The sequence below is a fragment of the Temnothorax nylanderi genome, unplaced genomic scaffold (assembly GCF_030848795.1).
Source record: "Temnothorax nylanderi isolate EJ_2023f unplaced genomic scaffold, tnyl_v1.0 TNYL_tig0789_pilon, whole genome shotgun sequence".
Classification (NCBI taxonomy): domain Eukaryota; kingdom Metazoa; phylum Arthropoda; class Insecta; order Hymenoptera; family Formicidae; genus Temnothorax; species Temnothorax nylanderi.
In genome coordinates, this window is record NW_027249851.1 from 3565 (window position 1) to 15606 (window position 12042).

Genomic DNA, 12042 nt, shown 5'->3' on the forward strand with positions numbered 1-12042 from the left:
ATAAAAATTTCTTTTAACATATGTATAAAATAATTTATTGTAAATCAATAAAAAATTATATGCTTTTTATAATTTAATGCTTTTAATTTTCCCTAAAAAAATATATTTTAGTATTTATTAATGGCTACGTAACAAGGCTTGCTGCAATTTGGCGTCAAGCTGTGTCATCAAGATTTGCTCTGTATTTGGTGCCAATTTGCTGTTAAGTATTTGTTCGCGAAATCGCTGATTAATCCCGGCGATGGTAGCGGGGTGAGAAGGACGCGCGTGGAGGGTGTTAACAAATTATGCCTTTGTTTTTTGTGTAACTCAGACCACAGTCTGAGCCGTCTTTAATGAAATATGTACAGTCTGACCTGAGAAACGATGAGCGGTGTATAATGAGAAGTCTTTTGATGCGCGAGGCAATTGTATAAATTGCCTCGCTCGTGGTGATTCGCCCGTGAGCCGTTGAGACACGTGGCGGTCGGCACTCGCGCACGTGTGAGCCTGAGTCGTCGTGTTGATGTACCAGAGCTGGCTGGGGTGAGCGGTCTCTTTACACTTTACAGTCTCTTGGCAGCTTCAATCACTGCGAGCGGCACGGTATGCAGTTCTACGAACAGAACTCACAGAGCACACGTCGTACGTACGATCACAACGCGGACATGTTTCTCTCTGAGGCGAGGGAGAAGCTCGCGATGAGCGCGCCCGTGCTTGCGCAAGCTGCCGCGTCGATCCGGCCTGTCGATACCCGATCGATGCTGCCATCTGATGAGATGGCGCAACGCGAGCGTAATCTCGAACATTCCGCCCGCCATCAGCAACCTTGTTGATGATTCCTTACTCGTGATCCTTTATCCTGATGAAATGGGTAATACGGCAAGCTTGGCAATTGGCCGGGTGAGCATCGTGGTGGCCGTCTTGAGGGTAACCACCCTAGTAAGTCCATCCTTTCCGGGGTGCAAAGCCGTTACTCTTGCGAGTGGCCATTTGCACGGTGGAGAGCGTTCGTCGGTGAGCAGCACGATAGAACCCTCCTTGATATTGTTGTTAGGATGATGCCACTTGGATATCGCCTGCTGGCGTTGCAGATAATGCGCCGACCTTTGCGCCCAAAATTGTTGAACATGCTGCTGGATGAGCTGCCACCGAGATAGTCGCGAGGTTGCCAGGTCGATCAGAGATGGCTCGGGTATGGTAGTGAGTGGACCTCCAATGAGAAAATGACCTGGGGTGAGCGCTGAGACGTCTTCAGGGTCGTCGCTCAACGGTTCCAACGGCCTTGAGTTGAGAATGGCCTCTATTTGCGTAAGCAACGTTGTTAGTTCTTCCGTCGTGAGTAGAGTCTCCCCGATGGTCCGTCTCAAATGAAACTTCACGGACTTTACAACCGCCTCCCACTTGCCCCCCATGTGTGGAGCACCTGGTGGGTTGAACTCCCATCTTATGCCGTCAAGTTGCAACACTTGAGCAATCCGTTGATGTTCTTGAGCGTCTTGGACGAACATTTTCTTGAGCGCGGCGTCTGCTCCAATGAAAGTTGTCCCGCAGTCCGAGTACATGGTCTGAGCAATTCCCCTTCTCGCTGCAAATCTTCGGAAGGCTGCTATGAATCCTTCTGATGAGTAGTCACTGACTACTTCGAGGTGAATTGCGGAGGTGGAAAAGCAGACGAACACACAGATCCATCCCTTGTATGTTTTCGCACCTCGTCCCTTCCATGTCTTGATGGTGAGCGGTCCGGCATAGTCGACTCCTGTATGAGCAAACGGACGTGACGGCGTAACCCGAGAGAGAGGTAGTTGGCCCATCAGTTGATGAGCACGGATCCCCCTCTGCCGAGCACACACGACACACCGTAAGATATGAGACTTCACCGGAGCCCGTCCGCCGATGATCCAATATTGTTGCCTGACATGAGCCAATGTCAGCTGTGTTCCTCCATGTAAAGTACGCAAATGGGCGTGGGCGATGATTAAAGTTGAGAACCGTGAGTGGCGAGGTAAAATCGCCTGATGTTTGTTGTCTTGAGCTAGTGCTGATTGGTTGAGGCGGCCGCCAACTCGGATAACCCCTTGAGCGTCTATGTACGCAGTCAATCGACTGAATGCGTGAGTAGGTGGTAGTCTCGAATTGGCCGTGAGCATCTTGATCTCATGCGTGAAGTATGCCGCTTGAGTAGCCTTGATCCAGAATAGTCTGGCCTTCTCCAAAGCTGAGTGCAAGTCCAGTGACTTGGCTCGGCGCTTTCTCAAGAGAGAGATAAACCTGAAACAGAGAGCTGTTACTTTCAATAATTTATTGAGGGTTGAGTACCTATATATGAGGTCCCAGTGGTATTCCGACTGAGATGCCGCTGCATGTAGCGCAATGCCAGGACGGGCCTCACTGCAGCTCAACTCGTCCGACAGCGCGGGTTGTGATGGCCATGCTTCAGGTGTGAGTATCCACGGTGGTCCCGTCCACCATAATGAGTGGCTTTGAAGTTGAGAAGTAGTCAATCCTCGTGATGCGCAATCGGCTGGATTGGATGTACCAGGTACGTATCTCCAGTGTGCCTTTGCAGTGAGATCTTGAATCTGAGAAACTCGGTTTCTCACAAAATCCTTCCAGCGCGATGCATGAGATTTGATCCACGTGAGTGTCACAACAGAGTCCGTCCACAGGTGAATTGCTGTAACGTTCAACTTCAAGGTGGCTTGAACGTATTGCATGAGCCTTGAGAGCAGCAGTGCTGCGGAGAGTTCAAGTCTCGGGATGGTGAGCCGTTTGAGCGGTGCTACCTTAGTTTTGGAGCACACCAATGAAATCGTGGCGCCGTTTGAGCTGCGGACGGTAATATATACGACTGCAGCCATTGCTAGTTGAGAAGCATCAGAAAAGCCGTGAAATTCCACTGACGAGGTACTCCATGTGTTATACCATCGAGGTATTGAGATTCTGCTTAAGCTGGTGAGTTCTTTTCTGATAGTGAGCCACCGTGATGAGAGCTGGGATGGCAGTGGTTCATCCCATCGGAGCTTATGAAGCCATAGCTCCTGCAAGAGCATCTTCGCCTTGATCACTACTGGTGATGCAAAGCCTAGTGGATCGAATATCTGAGCCACTTCAGACAAAACGAGGCGTTTGGTGAACTGAGTGGTGTGCGATGAGATCCTTGTTGAGAATGTGAATGAATCTTCGTGAGGAAGCCAGTTTAATCCGAGGATTTTGGTTGTGCAATCGTCAAATGCAATTTGCGAGCCCTGTTCCTTTTCTGCTTGAACCGCAGTGAGCACATCTTGATGAGTCGCGTGCCACTTTGATAATGGAAAACCGCCCGCCATGCACAAATTCTTCAGTTGCACTGCAATTTCCTTTACCTGCTGAACTGTGTCGGCGCCTCCAAAGGTGTCGTCAACATATCGACCCTCAGTGAGTGGCGGCACTGCAAGGGGAAACTTATGGCCTTCATCCTTCACCAGTTGCAGCAGTGTTCGCACTGCTAAGAACGGGGCACCCTTGGTACCATACGTGACCGTTGTTAGATAATTTTCCACTTCCTTGAGTTGTTTGTCGATCCAGAGAACCCGTTGTAAATTCCAGTCATCCTTATGTACGTTGATTTGCCTGTACATTTTGGTGATGTCAGTTGCCACTAAATGCCGAAACTGTCGAATCCAGAGCAAAACGTCTGTGACGTTTAAATGCAACTTGGCTCCCGTATACATGATATCATTGAGTGAGCGGCCGGATGTAGATGCACTCGAGCTATTAAACACCACACGTAATTTTGTGGTTGCACTGTCTGGTTTGAGCACGCCGTGATGTGGCAAGTAATATTGCGCGTGCTGGCTGGAAACGGGTGAAGCCTCCGTCATGTGATTGAGCTCTCGATATTCTGTCATGAACTGATGATACAGGCGTCGATAGTTGTCATCTCGTGCGAACCTTCTTAGTAAGCCCTGCAGGCATCGATGCGCAGTGTGATACGAATCCCCAAGAGTATCAGGTGATGATTTTAACGGAAGTCGAACCGTGTAGCGACCTGTTGAGTCCCGCGAAACAGTGCTCTTGTAATATTCTTCACATCTTTGCTCGTCAGGCGTAAGATCATGAGTATTACTTGCAGGCACTTCTTCTTGTGTCCAGAATTTCGCCAGCAACTCGTCGAGAGCATCTTCTCTCTCCTGAATCGAGGCATGGTGCACTGCAGCAGATGCCGATGATGATGTGTCGACAGGTCCGAGAACGAGCCATCCAAAATTGAGAGCTGCGCAATTGGCATCAATGGATCTTGTTTGATGATGTTGGGCTTGATGATCTGCCCATATGAGTCAGCTCCAATGATGATATCCACTGGCCGTGGTGTGAGAAAGTCTGGATCGGCCAAGATTAACTTGGTGAGATGCGGCCATTCCTGTGGTGCAGCGTTGAATGATGGCAATATGTTGGTTAACGTCTGCAGAATGTGAGCTTGAATGATGACGTCTGATCTTGAGTGAAGTGAGCGGAGCTGGAGTGAGGCAACTCCTCGAGTTTGAGTTGACTTTTTGCCCCCAATTCCAGTAATGATGATGACAGAATGATGACGAGGAATGTTGAGCTGACGAATGAGTGATTCAGAGACGAAGGTGAGTTCTGAACCTGAATCGATGAGAAGCCGTACGCGCTGAATAGTCACAAATGAATTTATCTGAGCCAGGGCCGTAGCTAATAATGTTGAGTGTGCTGAGCGGGCCAAAGAGGAGTGAGCGACGATTGCACCATCTTCCTATTGAGCTGCCGCAGCTGAGCTGGTGCTCGGCTTCGCTGATAAGTTCGCCTGATGAGCTTCATGCAGCATCGTGTGGTGTCGGTTGGTGCATTTCTTGCACCCCCGTGAGCTCTTACATGAGCGGACGTTGTGGCGGCCGAGGCAATTGAAGCAGAGCCTCCGTGAGATGACAAGTTTCTGTCGTTCGACCGGTGAGAGATCCCTAAATTTTGTGCACGTCACAACGAAATGCGTGCCGTTGCAGCAGTCACACGGGTACACCGTGGAGCCGTCTGATGATTCCGTGCGGGCCGGTTGAACTGCCGCATGTTGAGCTGTCGAACGCCTGGATGTTGAGGCGACCGTGCTCCCTGAGCTGGCCGTGGACTCTATCCTCTCGAGTGCTCGTGCTCGAGAGGTGAGAAACTGCTCGAGCTGCTCGAATCGCGGATACTCGCGCGTGGCTCCTAAGGACGTCTCCCACTGCTCCTTCGTCTGGCGATCCAGTTGCCTGGACAGCTGGTACACCAGGATGCTATCTCCCAGATCCTGTGAGACGCCCAAGGCTTGCAGGCCCTTGATTCCTTCCTTGAAGGTGTTGAGCAGCTTGTCCAGTGATGCGGCGTTCCTCTGCACTGGTGTTGAGCTGGCAAAGAGTTGGTCCAGATACGACTGAATGAGCAGGCGTTTGTTTTCGTATCGCTCGACGAGCATCTCCCATGACGGGTTGAGAGAATCTCCGGTGAGAGGCAGTCCGGAGATGAGCTGAGAAGGTGTGCCTTCAAGCGAGAGTCGCAGATAGTGAAGTTTTTCCACGTCAGTGATTTGTCGGCTATCAAGGATGACGGCCCTGAATAGGTCGCGGTACGTGGGCCAAGTAGCGTAATCGCCCTTGAAGGACGGAATGTTTATGTCCGGCAGTCTCTGTTGAGACTGTGAGGGCTGCACCGTTTCAAGCGCCGCCTTCGGAGCAAGCCTCTCCGCTAATGCGCCCTTGAGCTTCGCCAGAGAGCGACGAGCCGCCATGCACTCCTGCGCCTCCACCGCGAAGGCGTTCTTCGAGAAGTACTCATGAGTGATGAGCGCCGCCGGCCATGAGGCTTCGAAATAGGTGTGTTCCTTAAGGAACGCCTTGTGCACTTCCTCGAGCTGGATCGAGATCTGGAGAATTTCATCCACCGACGTGTCATCTGCGGTAGATGGCAACGTCTGGTTGATGGCCCGCACCGTTGCGATGCGATTCATCTGCGTCTGCACCTTCAGCGTGAGCTCCGCGGACAGCCGCACCGGTGAGGCCTGACGCTCTGAAGTGCGCTTGTCGGTCGGCAGCTCGAGTAATGGAGAGGTCTTCCCTCCCGTCCCGGTTTTGGCGGGATCCGTCATGATGAGCCGCCCCTGAGCTGTTCACGATGAGAAACCTGAGAAACGTCGAGACACGTGTAAGAAAATGCTGCACGAATCGAGAACGTTCGAGGAACGCGAGAGAAAGCGCTATGCGAAGCGAGAGTCATGTATTGAGCACGTGATACTGTTTATGTGACACTCGCGAGGGCGCGTGAACACTCGTGTAACACTCGCGAGCGCGCGTGAGAATGTCTGTCTTTCACTCGCGACAGCGCTATAATGTCTACGTGGCACATCGCGGAGGGCATGCCCCTTTCACGTGATCTGTGTCTGAGTTACACCATAAGTTCCACGCATCCGGCTCGAAGGACCAAATGTTCGCGAAATCGCTGATTAATCCCGGCGATGGTAGCGGGGTGAGAAGGACGCGCGTGGAGGGTGTTAACAAATTATGTTTTTTGTGTAACTCAGACCACAGTCTGAGCCGTCTTTAATGAAATATGTACAGTCTGACCTGAGAAACGATGAGCGGTGTATAATGAGAAGTCTTTTGATGCGCGAGGCAATTGTATAAATTGCCTCGCTCGTGGTGATTCGCCCGTGAGCCGTTGAGACACGTGGCGGTCGGCACTCGCGCACGTGTGAGCCTGAGTCGTCGTGTTGATGTACCAGAGCTGGCTGGGGTGAGCGGTCTCTTTACACTTTACAGTCTCTTGGCAGCTTCAATCACTGCGAGCGGCACGGTATGCAGTTCTACGAACAGAACTCACAGAGCACACGTCGTACGTACGATCACAACGCGGACATGTTTCTCTCTGAGGCGAGGGAGAAGCTCGCGATGAGCGCGCCCGTGCTTGCGCAAGCTGCCGCGTCGATCCGGCCTGTCGATACCCGATCGATGCTGCCATCTGATGAGATGGCGCAACGCGAGCGTAATCTCGAACAGTATTGTTCTCAAATCTTGTTTGATATTTGATATCAATTTGGCGTCGGGTTTTGTCAACAAACTTTGATAGCAATTTGTCAACAATTTGCTGTTAGATTGCTGGCAAGCTTTGCTCGGTATTTGGTGTCAATTTGGCGTCAAGTTCTTTTGTCAAGGTTTGCTCGCAATTTGGCACAAATTTGCTGTCGAGCTTTTGTTGGCAAGCCTTGTTCACAATATGGCGCAAATTTGCCGTTGAACTTTTGCTGTCCTGTTTTTCTCGATATTTGGCGTCAATTTGGTGTCAAGTCATGTACACAAGCTTTGCTAGCAAAACACAAGCGTATTGCAGACACAGATCGCACCGAATTTGTCGACAAGTTTTGCGCGTATTTGGTGTCAAATTGGTTACAATTTGCTGACAAATTGTTTACTGGGAATATATGTCGGGGTATGAGAGCGTCAACGACTCGGGAATCGCTCATTCTACGCTGGGACCTGACTTTGTGACGATAAAGCCTTCAATCCACACGGTAAAGTCCGATTTTTAAAGTCTTTACACAATCCTTGATGTTTCATCTATCAAATGCTCATATAAAAAATAAGGCTCTACGATGGCTTTCGAGTATAGAAAGCTTATTGACACAAAGTGACAGGTTCTAACCTATAATGCTGGCCAAATAAGCAATTCCCGAGTCGTTGACGCTCTCATACCCCGACATATATTTATTACATACCGACATACATAAACACTTTACGCAAATAATCGCAAAACTTTAGCAATATTGACCGTATAGTTTTTTTGTAATATTATTCAGAAGTTGACCACTTTTAGCCTATACCCTTATGGAGAAAGTCTCTCCGAGGTAGATTATCACTGGTTTAGTACACACTTAGTTATCTTAGGACTTTGAAAAACTAGCATTTGATAGATGAAACATCAAGGATTGTGTAAAGACTTTAAAAATCGGACTTTACCGTGTGGATTGAAGGCTTTATCGTCACAAAGTTCAGGTCGCAGCGTAGAATAAGCGATTCCCGAGTCGTTGACGCTCTCATACCCCAGTATATGTTCGTTAATATTCTATACACTAATAATTGACGAAGAATATAGCACGTAAGTAGCATCCACAATTCATTATACTAATATTGCATATAATTCGAGATCGCTGTAATGACATTTATTTCAGTCGCATTTTTGACTCACAAGTAATGATCGAACCTCTTTAACGTGCTTCTAATTGTTTGAATATAATCTTTTTCCGTCATTTCTAATTGTTTTAACATGTCTTCAAAAGATACGATTATATTTTTTTCGAAAAATACTTTCATCAAATCTCTAATTTTTTTTCTATTGGTTTTATCGCTTTTATTCTCTTCATTTTCGGCTAATGGTTTGAGAATCATAGTTTCTTTCATAACAAATATTGGAATATTAAACCTACATGTTGATTTATTTTTTTGACCTCTGTAACATGTTGCTTTATGCCGATGTATTTGCATACGTATCAACGGATTTTTAACATCGTACGTACATGTAATATTTTTATCTATCCATTGTATTAACTTTTTATTACCCTCCTCATTTTCTTCATCGTAAATCGGAGCATTTTTGCAATATAAAAGATTGTGCGTATGGACAGTACCTCTTGCTTGAAATTCTCGCCTCTGAAAATAGTCAACTACATAGTTTTCTCCAAATGGTCCATGTTCATTCTGTAATATAGACATAATTAAATTAAATCTTTTTTCTATATATCTAACACAAGTCACAGGATCTTCTCTTATCAATTTGGTTTTTTCTGCCATGTCTAAGTGTATTGCCTCATATGTGTTGATGTTTTTGTTGTATCGTATTTTGTATAAAATTTTCAATAAATCGGAATTTTTATGCTCACACGCAGAACATGTCATAAACAATGTTGGAATACCACATTATCTGATCATACTCATTACATGTTTTTTTTTACTTTCCCAATACGAGGGTGACGATCGTACTTGTTTGAGAAAGGCCGTAGCCGGATAAGAAGGGTCAATGTGCCCCCACACGGATCATGCTCATTTTTTTGCTTTGATTGCTGTCAGTGTCACTTACAATTTAGTCAAATATTAGCCCTTAATATTGAACCGTTTTGCTGTAAAAAATAAAAATAAAAATTTCGAAAATAATTCATATCTTTTGATCGGCTTAACCGATTTTGATGAAATTTTAATATGTTGTAGATATCATTGAGACACATTTGTGGAAAATTCGGGAAAGGTTTCTGATGACAGAAACATTGATAAAAAAAATAAATTAATGTTCTTGATTTTTTTTAGTCCCGATATCTTTCTTGTACAATTACGAAAAAAATTTTCTAGAATCTTGGAGTAGTTTCCTATCAGACATAATTTTTTGGAAGCGATAAAATGGGTAGGCGGTACTTTTAAAAAATAAAATTTTTTTATTTATTTTTTTTTAATATGATATGCTTTTGGTACGATCGCCATATATTTTATGTAGAATTTTGAGATAGTATTCTACAACAAGTAATTTTTTCGAACCAATAAAATAGGTAGGCGGAAGTTAAAAAAAATAAAATATTGTTTTTTATTTTTCTAAATTATGATATGCTCTTCGTACCATTGCCATATTTTTTTTGTAAACTTTTGAGACGGTATTTTATAACAAGTAATTTTTTCGAACCAATAAAATAGGTAGAAGGTACTTTAAAAAACAAAATATTTTTTTTCAAAATTATTATAGTTTTTTGGTACCATCGCCCTATTTTTGTTTAGAATTTGGAATGGAATCCTACAACAAGTAATTTTCCGGAATCAATTAAATAAATAGATGCAGGTACTAAAAAAATAATAAAATAAAGTAAAATGAAATAATTATGAAAGGATAAACTATAATCGTATTAAATCAAATGTTTATTAATGAAGTACACATACACATTAGTTCACATAATCACTCTCATACTATTATTTACACTATTTATAGTTATATTCATATGGATGGACTAATCTTCAGCATTATCTTCATTGATAATGGGCGTGATGCCGTCTGTTTTAAATATATTTAAATATAAAAAAATATTTAAATATATTTAAAATAGACGGCATCACGCCTACTATCAATGAAGATAGTGATGAAGATTAGTCCATCCATATGACTATAAATAGTGTAAATAATAGTATGAGAGTGATTATGTAAACAAATGTGTATGTGTACGTCATTATTTTGAGCGTATGTGTACATGTATGTGTATGTGTACTTTATTAAAATAAACATTTGATTTAATACGATTATAGTTTATCCTTTCATAATTATTTCAATTTACTTTATTTTATTATTTTTTTAGTACCTGCATCTATTTATTTAATCGATTCCGGAAAATTACTTGTTGTAGGATTCCATTCCAAGATTCTAAACAAAAATATGGCTATGGTACCAAAAAACTATGATAATTTTGAAAAAAAATATTTTGTTTTTTAAAGTACCTTCTACCCATTTTATTAGTTCGAAAAAATTACTTGTTATAGAATACCGTCTCAAAAGTTTACAAAAAAATATGGCAATGGTACGAAGAGCATATCATAATTTAGAAAAATAAAAAACAAGATTTTATTTTTTTTAACTTCCGCCTACCTATTTTATTGGTTCGAAAAAATTACTTGTTGTAGAATACTATCCCAAAATTCTACATAAAATATATGGCGATCGTACCAAAAGCATATCATATTTAAAATAAATAAATAAAAATACTTTATTTTTTAAAAGTAGGGGAGACCGGGGCCTAACCGTCGCCGGGGTTGAACCGTCAAATCAAATATCTCGGAACCTGTGTATTGTGCGAACTCGCTATTAACATTGTAAACGCTGCTTATGGTACCCATGTGACCAACGGAGTTTCGGCAGGTTACCTGCCGTGTTATGATTTTTACGAGGGCAAACGTGTTTTCGGAAGGTGAAAGTTACATTTTCTGCGCGTGGAAATTTTGTAATATCTGCAATAATATTTGCTCTCCAAATCTCGAGGTACGTGATTATAAAGAGTAATGCATGCTGAACACGAATCCAGTGTAGTTTTTTCATTATCGTTGATGTCTAATATTTCGTGGGCGATCAAACCTGAAACTTGTGTTTGGGGTTAATCCGTCAGTAAGCAGTCCGGGTGCATTTCCAAGGCATTTCCGGGCATTTCCAGGCTCACTGCATATGGAATATGGATGAGACGGGAATTACAACCGTTCAGACACCGAATAGAGTCATCGGACGTCGAGGAGTGAAACAAGTCGGGCGAGTGACTTTTGCGGAAAGAGGAACTCTCGTAACTATTTTTTAATAATGTTTCGCATAAAAATTTTAAATAAATTTTTATATTTTTCTCTTAAAAAACAATTATTAAGATGTATCTTATCATTTTTCAGGATTAGATGTACGTATATGTATTGAAAATGCAGTGTGACGGTTAAACCCCGGCATTTTTGAGATTTCAATTTTTCCACCGTTGTCGTTTTTGCTCTATACCGGTTAAACAAAGCGACGTAGATAAAAATTTCCTATATAAATTTTGTAGCTAAAGGTTCACTCTTTACAGTGGTATACCACATTTAACTAAAATTATTTATTTTCTTGTTAAAAATCGGCACCGAAAAAAAACTAACGGTTAGGCCCCGGTCTCCCCTACCGCCTACCCATTTTATTGCTTCCAAAAAATTATGTCCGATAGGAAACTACTCCAAGATTCTAGAAAAAATTTTTCGTAATTGTACAAGAAAGATATCGGACTAAAAAAAATCAAGAACATTTATTTATTTTTTTTATCAATGTTTCTGTCATCAGAAACCTTTCCCGAATTTTCCACAAATGTGTCTCAATGATATCTACAACATATTAAAATTTTATCAAAATCGGTTAAGCCGATCAAAAGATATGAATTATTTTCGAAACTTTTATTTTTATTTTTTACAGCAAAACGGTTCAATATTAAGGGCTAATATTTGACTAAATTGTAAGTGACACTGACAGCAATCAAAGCAAAAAAATGAGCATGATCCGTGTGGGGGC

The 12042-nt window shown here is 43.4% G+C and overlaps 1 protein-coding gene across 1 annotated transcript; it reads right to left on the reverse strand.

Moving 5' to 3' along the window:
• Positions 1 to 836: 836 nt before the first annotated feature.
• On the reverse strand, positions 837 to 6999 carry LOC139785371 (uncharacterized). Its single transcript, XM_071724535.1, has 4 exons — positions 6576 to 6999; positions 4855 to 6135; positions 4010 to 4608; positions 837 to 3926 (listed from the first exon to the last, which is right to left on the reverse strand). Exons 2-4 carry the CDS (start codon positions 6098 to 6100, stop codon positions 837 to 839), a joined length of 4935 nt encoding a protein of 1644 aa, XP_071580636.1. The 5' UTR covers positions 6101 to 6135; positions 6576 to 6999.
• Between the last annotated feature and the right edge of the window lie 5043 nt (positions 7000 to 12042).

Coding starts and splice junctions, on each gene's coding strand:
- LOC139785371 (XM_071724535.1), bottom strand. CDS start 6,100: ATGACGGATCCCGCCAAAACCGGGACGGGAGGGAAGACCTCTCCATTA. Junction 4,609..4,854: donor CCGCCACAACGTCCGCTCAT/GTAAGAGCTCAC, acceptor TCATCGATTCAG/GTTCAGAACTCACCTTCGTC. Junction 3,927..4,009: donor TGTTTCGCGGGACTCAACAG/GTCGCTACACGG, acceptor CGATGCCTGCAG/GGCTTACTAAGAAGGTTCGC.